The 16,825-nt window shown below is 41.8% G+C and overlaps 2 protein-coding genes across 4 annotated transcripts in view; one reads left to right on the forward strand and one right to left on the reverse strand.

Annotated features, from left to right (window-relative positions):
• The first annotated feature begins 2,291 nt into the window (after positions 1-2,291).
• On the forward strand, positions 2,292-9,216 carry LOC146182270 (uncharacterized). Its single transcript, XM_084577336.1, has 4 exons — positions 2,292-2,444; positions 3,151-3,552; positions 4,085-4,451; positions 7,279-9,216. Exons 1-4 carry the CDS (start codon positions 2,440-2,442, stop codon positions 8,011-8,013), a joined length of 1,509 nt encoding a protein of 502 aa, XP_084433462.1. The 5' UTR covers positions 2,292-2,439; the 3' UTR covers positions 8,014-9,216.
• Positions 9,217-10,208: 992 nt separating this feature from the next.
• Kank (KN motif and ankyrin repeat domain-containing protein 2 kank) overlaps positions 10,209-16,825 on the reverse strand; it is a 111,888-nt gene continuing 105,271 nt past the window's right edge. For all 3 annotated transcript variants that reach the window (XM_084577334.1, XM_084577335.1, XM_084577333.1), the window contains 2 exons: positions 13,589-13,674; positions 10,209-12,618 (listed from right to left, as the gene is read on the reverse strand). In XM_084577334.1, coding sequence (XP_084433460.1) covers positions 12,576-12,618; positions 13,589-13,674 — 129 coding nt within the window. In that variant the 3' untranslated portion in view covers positions 10,209-12,575. The remainder of the gene's footprint in view (positions 12,619-13,588; positions 13,675-16,825) is intronic.

The raw sequence follows: 16,825 nt of genomic DNA on the forward strand, positions 1-16,825 counted from the left end.
GCCAGCGGCATCAACTCGATGATGAGGGCTCCTGCGAACTGTGAGGCAAATTACTAGCGCACAGAAAATAAGATCTGCCAGAACTCCAAAGAACTAGAAAGTAAACATAATATTCGCGCTCAGGAATGAATGCAGTTTTCGTTTCTTGCGTAAGAAAAAACGTGTCACATTTTTAATAATATTTTAACTTCTTTCTAACGGCCTCTCTCGGCCACTTATTATCCGCTGCGTAGTTGCCCAAAGCTCAGAGGCTCAAGCTCAAATATGGCTCAGACCAAAGCTTTTTTTCATCCGCGGAATGGGTGCGTCGTCGGCCCCGGTTCAACGTTCATCGTTGCGTGCTGCGTAGAGTGGGTTATCTGTAACAAACAGTCAGTATTTCATTCTGCTGGTTGTGGTAGAGCTTTACAGCAAGGCAAAGACTGTCTGTGCTCGATGAGAAATTGATTGCCGCTGCATGTGCGCATTTCCGGACGATTGGACAATGCTGCGTCACAGCTCGGCGGCTCGGCTCGGCCTCCCAGGCACGTCGCAAAAGTGGTGGCTTGTTTTACGGATACACGTCTGCATGAGCGGCGTATCGCTGCATGTTTTAATTGAGTGGTGAAGGTGAGATTTTATTGCTCCCAAGACGCGTGTCGCAGAGCCTTCCGTTCCGCTCCCTTTGCTGCGTGTTTTGCTTACTGCGTCGTATTACCGCACCAACGTTCGCTGAACGTGCTTTAGCTGTTATTACAGTGATGTTCCTATTGTCAATGGGATCTTTCTCATGAACATGCTAAATGCTTAAGTTGTAAATTTGTAACCTCACATTGACTCCTTTCAGTGGCAAATGAAGCGCGAGTAAAATATGGGAATCATGAACAGGGCGATTTATTGGAGCGAAGCTATATCTTAGATATTTTCACTTGTCAGACGCATTAACTTCTAAATACTAGCAATCCCAATTTGAATTGCTTACCTAAGCTCTTACAGGTTGGCGTTCTAGCGCTAGCGTTAGTTATTCCGTTCGTTTGTTTTTGTTGTTCTTTGACGCTGATATGTACTTTGTTTGTTAGCCAGATCTTTCACCCTTTTATAATCTCACCGCGTCTCGTTTGGAGACCTACGCTCAGGAAATTTTGTTATCACGAGGATTTCATGAAGACCGTGACGAATGAGCGGTGGTCGCTCTGCTACACTTAGATTTCATTGTCGTGAAGCGTCTATGTAAGTAATCGTGAATTAATAAAGCCTGGCTTTCTATGCAGCACAGCTTCACTCATTTATGCCCTTAGTGAAATGCCTCAAGCCATGTGGTTCCATCCATGTGCTTGCCAAATTCACTTGAAGGCCCTTGTTCACAAACGTGCCCGAAGAAATAAGCCCCAGAATGCGTTTACATGACGCGCGACGAAAGACTCGGCTAACAACGACGGAGGCAGAACGATGCTATGATAAGGTGGTTAAAGATGCCGTAACAGTTCAGTTAACGTAAAACTTGACAGTAGAAATCCATGTCAAGTAAAGTTGGCTGAACAGTTACGGTGTCCATTTTTCTGCCTTATCCGAGCATCGTTCTGCCTCCGTCGTTGTTGGCCTTGTTTTTCGTTCATAAGTAAAAAGACAATCAAATTCCCCGCCAAAAGCACGTTACTGTGACGTCACAAGCAACGTCACGCGTTTGTTGTGCCTCACAGTTCGCAGGGGGCACTGGGAAACTAAAGCCTCGCTCAGAGCCGACACGCAGGCTTCTATGGGAGTTACGCTACCATTTGTTCTTCTACCATGACTAACATTCCATGGAACACCAATGAGCTGTGTAGTATTAGTGTGTCAGTTCTAAATGACATGCCGGGGCCTTTCGTAGAGATCAGAAATATGCATAAAGCACGTTGGTTTCCATAGTTAAATGACACCAAGAGCTTGAGACACTTGAGGCGCTACTGCAGTTTACGGTATAGTGAAACTCTAGTTTATGACTGATGAATTTTGAGCTTGAGTGCTGTCCCGTGTCAGTACGAGCTAAAATGCAAACCCATAATAGGCGCATCAAACATGCAATATAACCAGGACGGTGGAAAAACCAGATATAGCTTTGCATGTAAATCGCAAATGCTCGTCGAAAACACGTTCTTCTGAGTAGTATTGACACTATGCTGGAAAGACGACCCTATAAAAAAAAATGTACTAACAGTTTATAACATAGTTTACACACACTGCGGCAGTTATGTTGTTTCTGAACTTGAACGTTAAAAATACTTTCACGGACCGCCAGCGGCTTGCATTCGCCTTACAAAAAATTTGCTCAGGCAACAACGGTTACTGTCATGGCCGCGCCCATAAGTTGAAATTTCTTGGGTTCTTCACGGCCTTGTGCCAGACAGCGATAGACGTGATGTGAATGCCGATAACCTACATCTGCGTTTAACGGTGCAAACGGCACTTAATGGCGATAAGATGAGGTGGGTACTGATTTCTAACTAAACGTTTTCACCACCACCACCTGCCTGGTAGAGTATAAATGCTTGGTAAAGTTGATGGATTAGCCGCGCGCTCAATGTGCCTTGCTTACAAAACTGGCTTCAAGAGACCCAGCTCTAGATCCTTCAGTTTTAAATAAAAGTGTCTTCGTTGGGATAGCAATTTAAGCAGAGGGGATGAAAATTATTTGAGCGGAAGACGGGCGGGCAAAAAACAACGCAAATGCGCATACTGAAATACGTAGTTTTCAAAGTTGGTCTTTCTTTCGAGGACTCTACCAGATAAAAACAGTCGCATAATCGAGTTTAAAACCGTTCCGTTCACACTTAGGAAACAGCGTTCGGAGGAAGTCAAGCTGCCGTCTAGTTTGGTGAAGTGCATACTTTTGCATCGCCTGGTGTGGCTCGAATATAGATGCCGCTGAAGTATATGCGTGTTTGCTTGAAATCAAGTTCCATACAGTTCATGAACACTATTCGAACGTTATGGTGAATGGGTACCGAGTTGTAAAGCGAAGTTGAATGGGCACAGTAGAACAAGAGTGCAAGTGCTGCAGTCAACTGCGCTTTACTATTTCTTAAACCGTGAATCGCATAGCCCACCTACAAATTGCGTTCTTGTATTGCCGAATTTTTGGACGAGTAAACCATGACTGCCCCTCAACTCACGCTTTTAACTACTTTCCAGCGGTTATTGGCGGAGGGTTGCGCTGACACCGCGCACCCTCACCCTCCTCCTCGTGCTGGTCGGTTGCGGGCTAGTGGTGTTCATCTACCTGCCTGGCTCATTCGATGAACACTTGGTTCGATCACCGCGGCGGCGAATTCCGGTGCTGCTGGCCTACGAGGGCGAAGCTGAGGTGCACACGTTCTTCTGCGACACACACACCACGCAGTGTCCGCGCATCGACTTCACGCCGGCTTCCGGCTGGCAGGGCGGAATTCCCGGCGTGCCCGACCTACACCTGCTCTCCGCGCACTACGACACCCGCGTGTGGGTGCACGGCGGAAAAAACCGCCACTATGTGCGATTTCTGGGCGTCATCAAGTCTGAGGACGCCGACTCCCTCCGCTTCTTCTGCCAGATGTGGTGGGTGCAAACTGCGCGCAACTTAATACAATCTTAGTCACAGTTAGCGGGCCTTTCGTGCCATCAGCGCTTTCGAACGAGGCCATGAAGAAACAGCGTGTATGAACACTCTTGCCCGTCACGAAATAGTACTCCAGGTGACTGCTGTCTGTATGCGAGACGGGCTGCGTCAAAAAAGAAAAGTCTACGTCGTTGCTGAGAGTATTAAGCATGACACACAGATTTATACGTTGCTCAATACCAGTCGAATGACAGTTTTACAACCTGAAGTCACTGACCTAATGTCTTTCGCTCTATTTGCTCGCATTGTCTGTTCATTAGCAAGTAATATATCTGTTATCGGTACCATTGTTTTTCTTGCTATCTTTGCACAGATAGGCCGGGCATACTTTGTAAATATTTTGAGGGTTTTCTCCTGTTCATTGATGTCTTCTTCTGAGGTACACAATGTTTTACAATGCACAGTCTTTCTTCAACATGAGTGCCGTATTCACAGACTTCGGCTGCATCCACCACTCTTGTTCATTCACAGGTACCAAGAGCTCCCTCGTCCAATTGTGGTGGAGTCTGACCGCACAGAAATATGGTTACCAGCATGGGATGGCCACGCACCCCCTGGTCGCTACTATCGACCTTTCATCTTCTCTTGCCCAGTGCCATTCAATGTTTCTAGTCCTCTTGGCAGTGGTCCTGCCAATGCGTCGCTTGTTGCTGAGCCGTGTGCCTGCCCTCCAAACTCGCTTCCCATTCCAAAGACTCCCGAGAAGGATCCGAAGCACGGTATTGCTGTATGTGTCAAGGGGCTGGATTTCTCGGAAGACATCTCGGCACGGCTGGTGGAATGGCTCGAGCTTCAGTTTCTCCTAGGTGCCAACACAGTGTTCTTCTATGTCTTCCAGGCAAGTTTGAGTATCCCCTTCCTCCTTTTATTTGTTGTTGATGTGCTTATTCGTTATTCATTTTTCCCGTTAGCAATCAGGGAACGGAACATGTTACATCAGGATGCTGTTGGCACTGGATCTCTGCACAGTTTTCTTTCCAATGTGTGTTACCGATTACCTGAACCTTAAATTCTGACATTTCTGCACTATACTTATCAGCAAATTTTATGTTATCTGTACATATGTTGCAATGTATGCCACGCCATAGACATTGATATAACACATGATTAGTTATTTCCATTGTGAACACTTCCTTTTGTGCTTGTATAATTTGTGACGTGTTTGTAACCTTCATGACGTGTCCTGCAACAGCCTCATAAGAGGCTAGCAGTATTTGAAATAAAAAATAAATAAAAATAAAAATGGAAAGGACATTGAGAACAAGTCAGTCTAATCGTTTGTTGTAAAATTTTTTTACTGTGAAATCAATACTAGGACAGCCAGAGCGAGACCTCGGGTGGCCACAGCTATGCAGTGAAGAGGCGTAGCTACGGTCTCTTCATAAAAAAAAAAACGGCCTGCCATGACATTTGAATTCACGTTACCACTATGCCACGGGCAGGAGCTGCCAACTTGGGTCGCTCCTTTCATAAGGGAGGGTGATAGCCTGCCAGAACCGTTTCCATTCTCATTACACCTACGACACACAGGCACGTCCGTATGGCTTGGTTGAAGCCCGAGTTTATATGCGGGCTGGTAGCATACGCTCTTCCGTCATACCCTTAAAGGATGAGCTAAGGTGTCCCCAATAATGTAACACCTTGCACTGATAGGGCGTGATAGGGTAATAATGTAGCAGGCAAAAGAAGCTGCCACCGTTGCTTTCACAATTCAACTAGGGTTGACCAGAGCTAAACCTCAACTAATTTTTTTGGCTATGTTGACATTTGTATGCAGCAAAAGGTGCATTTATTGGCAAAAGAATTGATCATCTATTTCCTTACTGCAAGAATACGGGAAAATTTAGAGCGGTGTTTTGTAAAAAAAAAAAAAATTTCCCCATAAATTTATGCATTCTTTTTCTTCTTCTTTTCTGTTCTATTTTGTTATCGCTTGGTAATTACAAACTTTTTTATTTACATGAAGAAACTAACGGAATGTATATTGGTTAAGAATGAAACAAATATCTGATTGGTCAAAACTTGAGGAATTGCACAGAAATATATATCTAGTCGGAAAATAGAACGAAATGCTGGAATATACATTGTGTGTTACTTTGTCACAAAATGAGTATGCAAACTTACAAAACTCATCTTGCGAATATTTTTGACCAGCAAAAGCAATTGCTAGCACACAGCACTTTGAGCTGCTTCATATTGCAGTGCTAAGGTCGATACTGAGCTTCTCTGGGTCTTCTTCTTCTATCTATTCTTCCTTTTTCGTCTCCTTCTTCTTTTTCGAAGAAAAGGAAGAAGAAAAGAATAAGCAGTGAAATTCCTTAAAACCAGCCAAAACGAAAGTTACAGATGGACACCTGTTGAGAGTCTGGGCTAGGTGAAGCAATGATCATTGTTCGAACTAAAATGTGGCCTATGGATGTCGTCTTTTTTGCACCAAGCTGTAGCTTTCACCTAGAGTGCCAATGCTACTTGCTCAAATATTAAGTATTTGCTCATTAATGCCAAACTTTAGTTTCATCGAGGCCTGTGCTGCTGTGATCATATCCTGCAGCTGCTTCACTAAAGTAACGTCTGAATTAAAGTGCATCAAGGGTGTAATATGCTAGGCAAAATGGCAACAATGGGCTGCAAAATGTAAAGTCTATCTCGAATTCTGTACTTTTTCCGCGGCAACGAGATTCAGTGCTTACTGCGGCATTTCCGTGTCTTTTGTGCAGTATTCTTAATAACCGCATACAGCTAAAATGCATACTTTGCTGCAAGATAAGGTTTTGCACAAAAGTGGAAAGCAAAAGACTGATGGGAATTGGATTGCCCATCATCATAGCGGAAAAAATTTTCATCTAGCTTATGTAGGACCAGAGATATCTGCAGTTAAAAGCAATCCTTTTTCTATTCCCTCTCCGCTCCTACACTGGAGCAAGCTGGAAAACAACAAAAGCATAAAAAGCAAATACAGGGCAGGTCTCTGCTGTCCCCATGATTATGTCAGTCAGTTAAGCCCCTTACTCTTAATGTGACTTTTAAAGGCCTTTAAATACTTTTTTTTTTTTTTACTTTTAAAGGCCTGGTTCTCCAGGAAATCAGCTGTCGACATTGTGAATGCATGCTTTTGGCAGGTATTTACTGGCAGGTGGTACGGCCAGGGACTGATTCGTTGGCGGGTTGCACAACGTCGACACCACGTATCATAGCGAGGTTCACGTCGTCGTATGGCAGGATACATACAAGAAACTGACACCAGAACCCACAAGGCATAGGAGTGGGAATTTTTTAAAATTTGTAAATTCGGCTTGCTTTCGAGAACTTCTTATGGAGCATGAGAGCTCAGCGGTCTTTACTGTAAATAATGAACTCATTTATAGAGACTTCCAAAAATGCTTCATGCATTATTTTTTATTCCTGAAACGACTCAAATTTACTTAATATTTAAAAACCATTGTGAAGAACGAGGTAGTGAAAGTATTAAAAATGATGAATGTAAACATGTGGATGTTCAGAGACTCTACACACTTGTGTTAATGTGTACTCGTCAACTAAGCGACGTACAGACTTCCTGCAGTCCTTACACAATTCATCTTCCATTATGAAGAATTATGTCATGTTTAAAGTACAGACATCTAAATCTACAATCAGGTAGGGTAAAATTTCTGCATTGCTTGCAGGTTCACCCCAAGGTCGACCTGGTGCTACGTTACTACCGACGCTTCCGCCAAGTCCAGTTTGAAAAGATACAGCTGCCAGGATCGGAGGAGCCCAATGTGCCAGCCAAGCGCCGGCAGTACCTTGCCAACAACACATGGCAGAAGCGAAGGCACGAACTTGTGCCCTATAATGACTGCTACTACCGGCATATTCCAACTCACGAGTTCGTCCTCCTCGTCGACATCGACGAGATCGTCTTGCCGCGTCGGCACTCAACATGGAAGGAATTGCTCGAAGACGTTGTCTCTACATCACCCAACATGCTCGCGACGTACGCTTCCTTGGCCGTGCCAAATGTATACTTTTTCGACCATTTTGAGCGCGAGCGTAGCTGGTCGTGGTTTCTGAGTCGTGTCACAAGGTCGGCCAACTACACCAGGCCAGGGTTTGCAGTGAAGAGTTTTTTCACCACAAACTCCTCCCTAGCAGTGTTTAACCATTACACGCTAATCCCACTTTATGGGAAGCTCCAGCGGACTGTCCTTTTGAACAAGAAAGACGTGCAATTAAACCACTACAGGGCAAAGTGCCCCGTAGAAATGGAAGTCCTTTGTCGGGATGACTACTTCCGTTTTACTACAAAGGATAAGACGTTATGGAGGCTGGAGAGCAAGTTTTTCAGTAAAGTCCAGGAAACAAAAGAGGGCCTGAGAACTAAATTTCTTGTTCATGTTGGCAAGGAAGGCACAAGGTGACGTTGCAATCAGTTTGCTGGGCTACTTCTGTGATTGCCAAGACACAGGAGTAGTGAGCTCATCATGGTGCCACTTTACACAATCACCCAGCATTGCTTTGGGCCCTTAGAAAAGGCAATGCGGCCTGTAATGGCTGTGCCAGCCTTTTCTGCCTAAAGTAACCTGTTTCGTCATAAAAGTCTGGAATCCATTGATTTAGGCCAGCTTTAGCTGTTCGTTCGGTTGGTTGGTCATAAAAACAAGACCATCCCAAACAGCCACTACTGCTACGCAGTAATGCGTTTATTGCAGCACTGGACTTGTGTAGTCCAAGTGTGAATAGTGCATGTAGCATGGTGGAAACCTTAGTCATTGTTGGTATGACTTTGACCAGTTTGGGCACTAAGTTCGACGTTTCATACCGGTGACGTCACAAGTGAAGCCATCTGGGTTATTGTCATTCCCTGCTTGTACAGGCAAAATGCAAATCACCCCGTGAGCTTAATAGTATATTCGCAGCCTTGCGACTGGCCCGTAGGTAGCTGTTTTAAACACTCCTTTACAGTGCATTTTTTTTTTTTTGTCATATATTGTGCGTAATCTAGCACTTCGAAGTGCCTTATTCGCGTAAGGAGTTTTGTAGATAGCGTCCGTTCTTGTCACATGCAAGTGCACTTTTGTGAACTTTAAGCCATGAAATTTGTTGCATCTACTTGGTTTTATCTCGTTTATATGGCATGCTTTTTCATGCTTTTACACATTTCATAGTGAATGAATCTTTTACTTATATGAAGTAATGGTTGTCTTTCCATATATTTCACATTGCGAACATACGTTGCCCTTTTTGGCTCTGCTTGACACGTAAGAAAGGTTGTTTGCATGCAACATTCGTGCTTGTCTAAACTTATCCTTTTATCGATGTTGAAGTCCTTGAGGACTGCAGATTTTATTTTTAATCATTGGAAATTTGTTTGTGCTCACTCTTCAAGCCTAAACTGTTCACTATCACATGAGCATTTGCATGTGGGAATCTCATTTCTGTTGCTTTCTTTTTACACATCATCCCCAAGTTAACAAGTAGTAAAAGAAAGCGTGTGAGAACAGTTTATTAACATATGGCTTCCACACGTTCTTGTGTTGTAAAACAACCATCTGTTGACTGACTATACATCGGCTGCTTGAACATGTGAATTTAGAATAAAAAAAACTTTTATGCCTTGCCGATGTAAGGAGTGTATAGAAGAGGCTTCTGAAAGTAAGATTTGATTGCAATGGACATAACTTCTACAGCTGACCAACCACAGGCTTAGGCCTGAGTAAAGTGGTGCTTTGGTTTAGCGAATTCAAAGCAAATAACTAAATTTTTTTCTGAATATTTTCGAAGAAATGCTTTTCATATTTCTGGAACACAAATAGGTTGAATGGCAGGCACGTGCAAAATCCCTGTTACATTATTTACGAAATGCTTTTCATATTTCTGGAACACAAATAGGTTGAATGGCAGGCACGTGCAAAATCCCTGTTACATTATTTATATACATTATTACATGAATTTATTACATGATTTATATAAATCACAAAATACGGACTTTTGAAATTTTTTTGCTCAAAAGAACGAATGCAACAGCTTCAGTCAGCCGACTTTTTCCGTGGAAGGCGAGGGAGATGTGTGGACTCTTGTTGGTGCACAGTGATCATGGACAGTAGGAACGCAAACGCCAGACAAGCACAGATCTGTGCGTAGCACATGTTTGTGTCTGCTGGCTGCTCGCGCCTGCATGCAAAATCAGCTCCGGCACACACATAGGCGCATTTGCCTAGAAAATGGCGCTGATGTTCTTGGCGCACGCGCACCGAGATGCCATGCCAGAGTTAGCAAGATGAACGAAAACAACGCAAAGCAGGCATTTTAGAGATGTTTACTCAATATGAATATTTTTGAGATTTTGAATACCAAGCATTCGGATCAAATTGAATGCCGAATGCTTTACTGTTCGATCAAACATTTTATATTATCAAATCTTTTGGTAGCTGTGTCATGTATGAGAGTCTCATTTTTAAAACTGCTGGCAACCTACGAACTCTGCATACGCATATGCAACTATGCATACTGAGCATTGTTTGGCTGTCCAGATAATGTTGTCACTGTTGTTGAAAACTGAGGAAGAACACAAATAAAAAGTTAAAACTCTTTTTATTTCAAAAATAAAGTGAAGAAATGCAAATCAGTGTGTTTTTGTATTTTTGTCCGGACATTTCCGAAAAGGTCACCCTTAAGTATTTCCTTCGTGTTGATGTACAGATGCCAAAAACAAGCAGATAGAAATGATCAGTAATGAGGCAGTATGTTCTCTCAAGAGCTGCAAAGGGGATCCTCTAGTGCATAAGAAACAAACTAATAGCTAGAATAGATCTGTAAGCACAATATATATTTCTCAAACAATTACTCTCAAATGCACAAACCTAACAGCACCTACATACACGCAGTTGTACGGATAAACACTTACACTCAGTCATAAAGAATGCATAACAGCTGGATGAAAATGGTAAAAATCCATAAACAGTTAAATATATCAAAGCTCGTACAGAAATAGCAGAAGCATAACGCTGGCAATAACCTAAAACACCTATTAAAGGTAGCTGCACGGGCACGTCGGTGTACGAAATGATAAATAGCTTCAAGGCATTAATGCTTATCACACAGCAGAAAAGAATAATATAAATGAATGTCACTTTCTACACAAACTCAATAAGCTTGAAATATGCGTAATCAAAGGCAGTTACGAAAGGCAGTGCACATTAACGAAAGCTGCGGTTTTGCAGAGCATTCGCCTCAAATCTGAGACTCTCGCGTGCATTCGCTCGGTGCTGGAATGCAAAGGAGCTCAAAATAACGTGGGGCAGATTAGTTTGACTAACCTCCACGCATTTAATGGGGGCATCTGAATATATATATTTATATTATTTATCTACAACAGATCTAGATAGACGCTCGGGAGTACACGCTTGGTGGGCTAGCTGGTCCATTCTAAAGCTTGAAATACTTGCAATGCAAAGACCCGAGGAAAGAACGCGCAAGACACATGTTTGTTTTGCTTTGCGAGTATTTCGAGAGTTGGAGAGAACTCTCACGTGTACAGATATCTGTTGTACAGCAACCTTCGATCTATCTTGTTCGGACGCTGCACAGAGCAAGTCTCAGAAGTGACATGCATCCGAAAAGAGAGATGGTGCTACAACGAACCACTCTACTCTATAACCGCATTTTGATTAGGGCTTGCTCAGGATCACAGCATTAGTGTGCAGAGTGCAAAAATATATCCTGCATTATGGTAGTAGTCTTGCTAAAGGGCTAGGTTAAAATGATTAAAAGGGAAAGGCTGAATGGGAAAATTGCTAAAAATAAAATGTAAGACAATATTTTTAAAAGGCTAGGTTACATTTACATTCAAGTGTCCGTTACCTATGAAGCCGAGGGGCTGTACAGCAGATTTTCGTGCTGTAAGGAAAAAAGCTGGCCTGCATGGTACATTATGCAGTACATTTCATCATGACTTCCTTCTGCTCAGCAGTCTTGAAAATGTCTCACAATTTGACGTGCAGCGACTGAAAGGTGTGACAGCTGCCTAGTACAGAAAACTCAACTCTCACCAAAGCTGCTTGACCGACGGGATACGAAAACTGTTCTTGTGCCTGAGCAGAGATTGCAAACTTTTGACTGCGACTTATACAAATCTGGAAGACTTGTTACCCTGAATATTCTAATCTATATTTTGATCTACGGCTTGCACAGGAGGTTTGCAATAATCTTCAACACGTGCTTAAAGACTGGTCGGTAGAAGGGCAGTAACACGATAACAACTTCGAGAATCTTAAACTTCTGCGGTTAAAATATGTAACCTGGGCATTTGGCTTGCAGCTCATTAAGGCACGGGGTTGTTTTACGACCTGGTAAGCAACCAGCTGCACGAGCACAAAGGTTTTCGCGCTGCCCACGTAAAAAGATTTCACAGCACCTGGGCACTAACAACATCAACAGGTTGCCATGACGATACCAAATGCATGCCTGAGGTAAATCACGGAAAGGCATGCACTATTACAACAGTTAAGCCACCGGCTAGGTTACATTGGGTAGAAAGCATTTGCTTTTCACAGTACACAAGGTTGGTTGGGTGATTATATGAAGCACGGACATAGCTCGAGAGAGTGAATTAGGAGTTTTCTTTCTGTAATACGCCCATGTAACAGTCAACGTCTTTGTTCTGACAAACATCGTTAGTCATAGTTGAAAATGAGCTTACAGCATGTAGGCCAAACATTTCATGTACAGGATACGGGCAAGCAAATGGGGAAAACGGGTGTTATGATAAAATAATTAAGGGGTTGGGGGAGGGGAGCAACCAACATGTGCACAACACAGAGAAAAACATAGATTCCAGAGGGTTCTGTTTTGACAGAACCACAGGACGGCCAAGTTAGAACGAGATTCAAATTCAGCCTCTGTTGCACGCCCTGGTGTCACTTGCATGCTGCTCAGTGCAGGTTATTTCCGACAAGAAAGACCACAGCCTTGGTCAAAGATGTCAGTTCACCGTGGAAGTAGACGTTCTCCGTGAGCGAGCAGGGCTTGATGAAAAAAAAAAAAAAAAGATTGAAAGATAAAAAAACAATTAAGCAAGTCTGAAACAAAGAATATTTAGAGCACATGGCAGCGCAAAGCAAAAGGCAGTGGCGCCATCTATCATGCTCTTTTCAAACTACTGCCTCCCAAATGATAAGCAAGTCGCTTGTGTATTCAAGCAAAGCTTGGTTTTCGCATGGAATCGAATTTGCATATCTGTAGCTGCGTTGCATTTGTACAAATATGGTACTTCCGGAAGACTTAAGTAACATGGAAATCATGACATTACATAAAATGCTATCACTGAAATGAAAATAATTATCACGTAAGAGAATGATGAGAATAACATGGAAGGTATTTACGACTGTTTCTTTTAAACATAAACATGTGTTTAGTGAAAAGCCATATAATTACCAGACAACATCCTCAAAAGTTATGCCATCACCAAAAACTGATATAATGATGACACTGATCGGGCAAAGATCTCTGCTGGTCTGAGTGCTTTTATTATAAAAGGGTTCTACTTCTCTAGGAAGTTTTGCAAAAGGCGCCTCCTTAACAGCAGAACTTCATATTGCTAAATTTCGAGTGAAAACCTTCTTCACAAAGAAAAATCAGCATTGCATAGTTTTGTTGAATTCGTTTCAGAGCTGAATAATATTTGGTGTGTATACAGAGCACTTGACTTGATAAAGGTATTAAAATGTTTTGCCGCTAACGGGGCATGTGAGTAGGCTGATTTCAGCCTAGGAATTCTTGAACTAAGGTCAAAACTCTACTTTCGTTAATCATGAGTTAAAAAATTCCTGATAACATTTATTCAATTTAAGATTTCATTCAGGTCACAGTAGCGGTTGCCCGAATAACAACATTTCTACATTCCTTGTGTTCTTAAGTGGGTAAATCAGGAGTTTGGTCGAAGCCTAAAAGGCTAATGACATTACCAATTTTTAACAACTAAGGTGCCCTACTTACCTCGGGGGAGGGGGTGTCCTTGATGGGCGACTAGGTGGAGGTGTCGACCTTGGTGTGGGGTGCTTTCGTGCCCTCAGGGAAGAATACTGAAAAAAAAAAAAAACAATGCGGTGTGTGGGAAGCCATACACTATTAGGGGTGAGCAAATATTAAAAATTTCGAATATGAACCGCATATGTTTGTTATTAAAGTCATATCTGAAAATCTGTTATTCGAAATTTCCAAATATTCAAAAATGGTCGAATACATGGAATATTAAATAATAATTGGTTCACAGGAAAGGAAGGGTACATTATTTGTCACTTGTTTTATGGACACCTGAACCGCAACATAAGAGAAAGGAGGAAGGTGGGAGTAAAAGCGGAAAGAGAGAATGGGGTGCCGTAGTGGAGGGGTCCGAAGTAATTTCGGCTTCTGTAGTGGAGGGCTGAGGTGGTCGAAATTAGAATACATAGTAAATTTTTGAATTAGGTGCATATTTCGCGCTTCACTGCAATGCTTGAGCGTGTGGACCATGCAGTGAAGCATCCTAAAAACTCGATGAGGGCTTTTTTGCAAAGAGCGCCTTCCCGACAGTACGTGCAAAGCAAAGCACACGACAAAACAGAGGAAAAAAAAAAAATTTGTTCTTATTTCAGTTTCATCTCAAATGCAGACAACCATCGTGCATGTGTTCGTCAGATACAATTGCTCTCATGAAAATAGTGCTATTTTTTATTTTCTACCTATTTCAACTGATCAGATATTCAATATTCATTTTTCTCGCATTTGCATTCGATTCATATTCGAAAATTTCAATATTCACACATATCTAGTATTTATAAATGCTTGTGAAGAAAAAAAATGCATATTTTAAATTTCTTTTAATTTCTCAAAAATATTTGCATTTCTCATAATCAAGCATGGTTTGTTGCGACATTATGGAATTAAGGGAATATGCCTATCATCAATAGAATCCTATTGAAAACACCATATTCAAATGGTATACATAATCATAGGCTTATAACCTATTTTGTCTAGAGTACTATGGTGCAGCATTTTGGGCCACTTACTGTGTTACATTTACTTTAATGACATATTTTCACACAACTGCCAATAAATTTATTAGCTCAAACCAACGATCTCACAATACTACTAGCCAGTAATAATGAACACGATGTACTTATGCATGGAAGTCAATTTCCAGAATACTTACGCGCATCATCTGAAAAGAATTTTCTAAAATAAATGCCAAGAGGACAAATGCTATAACTTCCCATCTAAAAAACAAACATATCCAAATGCATTTGGACCTTATGTTAGGCAGCTGTAAAGTTAAAATATAGTGCCATGCGTCAAATGTCTTGGCGCGATGTTCACCGAAACTCTGGGTTGAGGCATACATGTAGATACACCATGGCATACGAAAGAAAATAAATCGAATTAATGGTATGCTGTGCCACTACAGACATACAGCACAGGTAAAGGTCCTTAAAATTTAGTCCTCAAAAATAATAAATATATATATGCTCATCATCATCATCATCACCCGGACTATACCCACAGTATGGTGAAGGCCTCTCCCATATTTCTCTAGTTATCCTGGTCCTGTGCTAGCTGCATCCACTTGAACCCTGCAAAGTTTTTAACCTCATCCGCCCACCTTTCTGCCGCCCCCTGCTATGCTTTCATGCTTTTCTTCCCTTGGTATCCAATTTATTACCCTAAGCGACCATCGATTGTCCTCTCTCTTTGCACTGCACGCCGTGCCTATATCCAATTCTTAATTCCACTAGAATGTCAGTAATTCGAATGATTTCTCTGACTCAATCTGCACTCTTCCTATCTCTTTACATTACACCTACCATTTTTCGTTCCACAGCCTTCTGCGTTGTCCTCAACTTAATTAGAACCATTTTCATTAGCATACACGTTTCAGCCCCATAGGTGAGTACGATGCCGGTAGGGTGCTAGTCATAATCTACGAGTACTTGCCAAATGCGCTTCACCCCAATCTTATTCTCCCAGTTATTTTCCTTTCATGATTTGTATCTGCGGTTACTACCTGTCCTAAATAGACATATTCATCTACAACTTCCAGTGCTTCGCTACCTATTGCAAACTGCTGTTCCTTCCTGAGGCTGTTGAACATTGCGGATTGATATATTGATATATCATATTGATTTTCAGGGCTACCTTTCTGCTTTTCCTGTCTAGGTTATCAATCCAATCATTCTTTGCAATTCATCGCCTGAGTTACTTAGCAAGGCAATGTCATCAGTAAATCGAAGACGAGTGAGGTATTCTCTATCCACTCTTATCTCTAACTGCTCCCATTCCAAGCCTCTGAATACTTTTCTCAGCAAGCTGTGAATAGTACTGGGGATATCATGTCTCCTTGCCTAACCCCTTTCTTTATGGAAATTTTGTTACTTTATTTAAGCAGAACTATGGTTGCTTTGCAGCTACTATAGATATCCTCCAGTATTTTTACACTCAGCTCATCTACACCTTTATTTCGCAATGCCTGCATAACTGCCGAGGTTTCCACCGAGTCAAATGGTTTTTCATATCATTGGCAGATTATATTTCGAGCATTTTTCTATCACTTGGTATTATTAATAGTATGAATATGATCGATAGTATCCTAGTATCCAAAAACCTTCTTAATCCTTTGCTTGATTGAAGCCTGAGGTTGTCCCAATTCTGTTAGTGATTACCTTAGTAAATATTTTGTACGTAACGAATAGTAATCTGACTGGAATGGATTCATGGAATACTAACAGCTTTACTACCTACTATACTAACAGCTCTAAATTGCAGTCATTACATATCCACACACAGTGTACAATATCGCATACTTTGGTGTCTACTTTTTCTGCCACACCTTATAAAGCAATCAGCTCTTATTCTGTCTTAAAATCATCTATTATCCATGCTTTTCATTTTGAAGACACTGCCGTAACATCACAGATAAGCATCATTGATTGCTAGCCTTAAGGTTCTGCTCTAAACTGTTGCAAATTATCTAGTAAATTACTCTGTGCATGTCTGAGCACTACCTCGAGTACTCTAACCACCAAATAAGCTGAATAACCACTGAGCCATGCCACTTACGCTTGCACAAGACGTGGTCAGACCCATTTGCCTGACATGACTTAATAGATATAGTAAATTCTGCACTCTTCCATTTATATGATTGGACAGAAAAAAACGGTTTACAAGTTAATGCCACAAAAACTAAAGCAGTCATTTTTA

The sequence above is a fragment of the Amblyomma maculatum genome, chromosome 8 (assembly GCF_055883805.1).
Source record: "Amblyomma maculatum isolate TAMU_Amacu chromosome 8, ASM5588380v1, whole genome shotgun sequence".
Lineage (NCBI taxonomy): Eukaryota > Metazoa > Arthropoda > Arachnida > Ixodida > Ixodidae > Amblyomma > Amblyomma maculatum.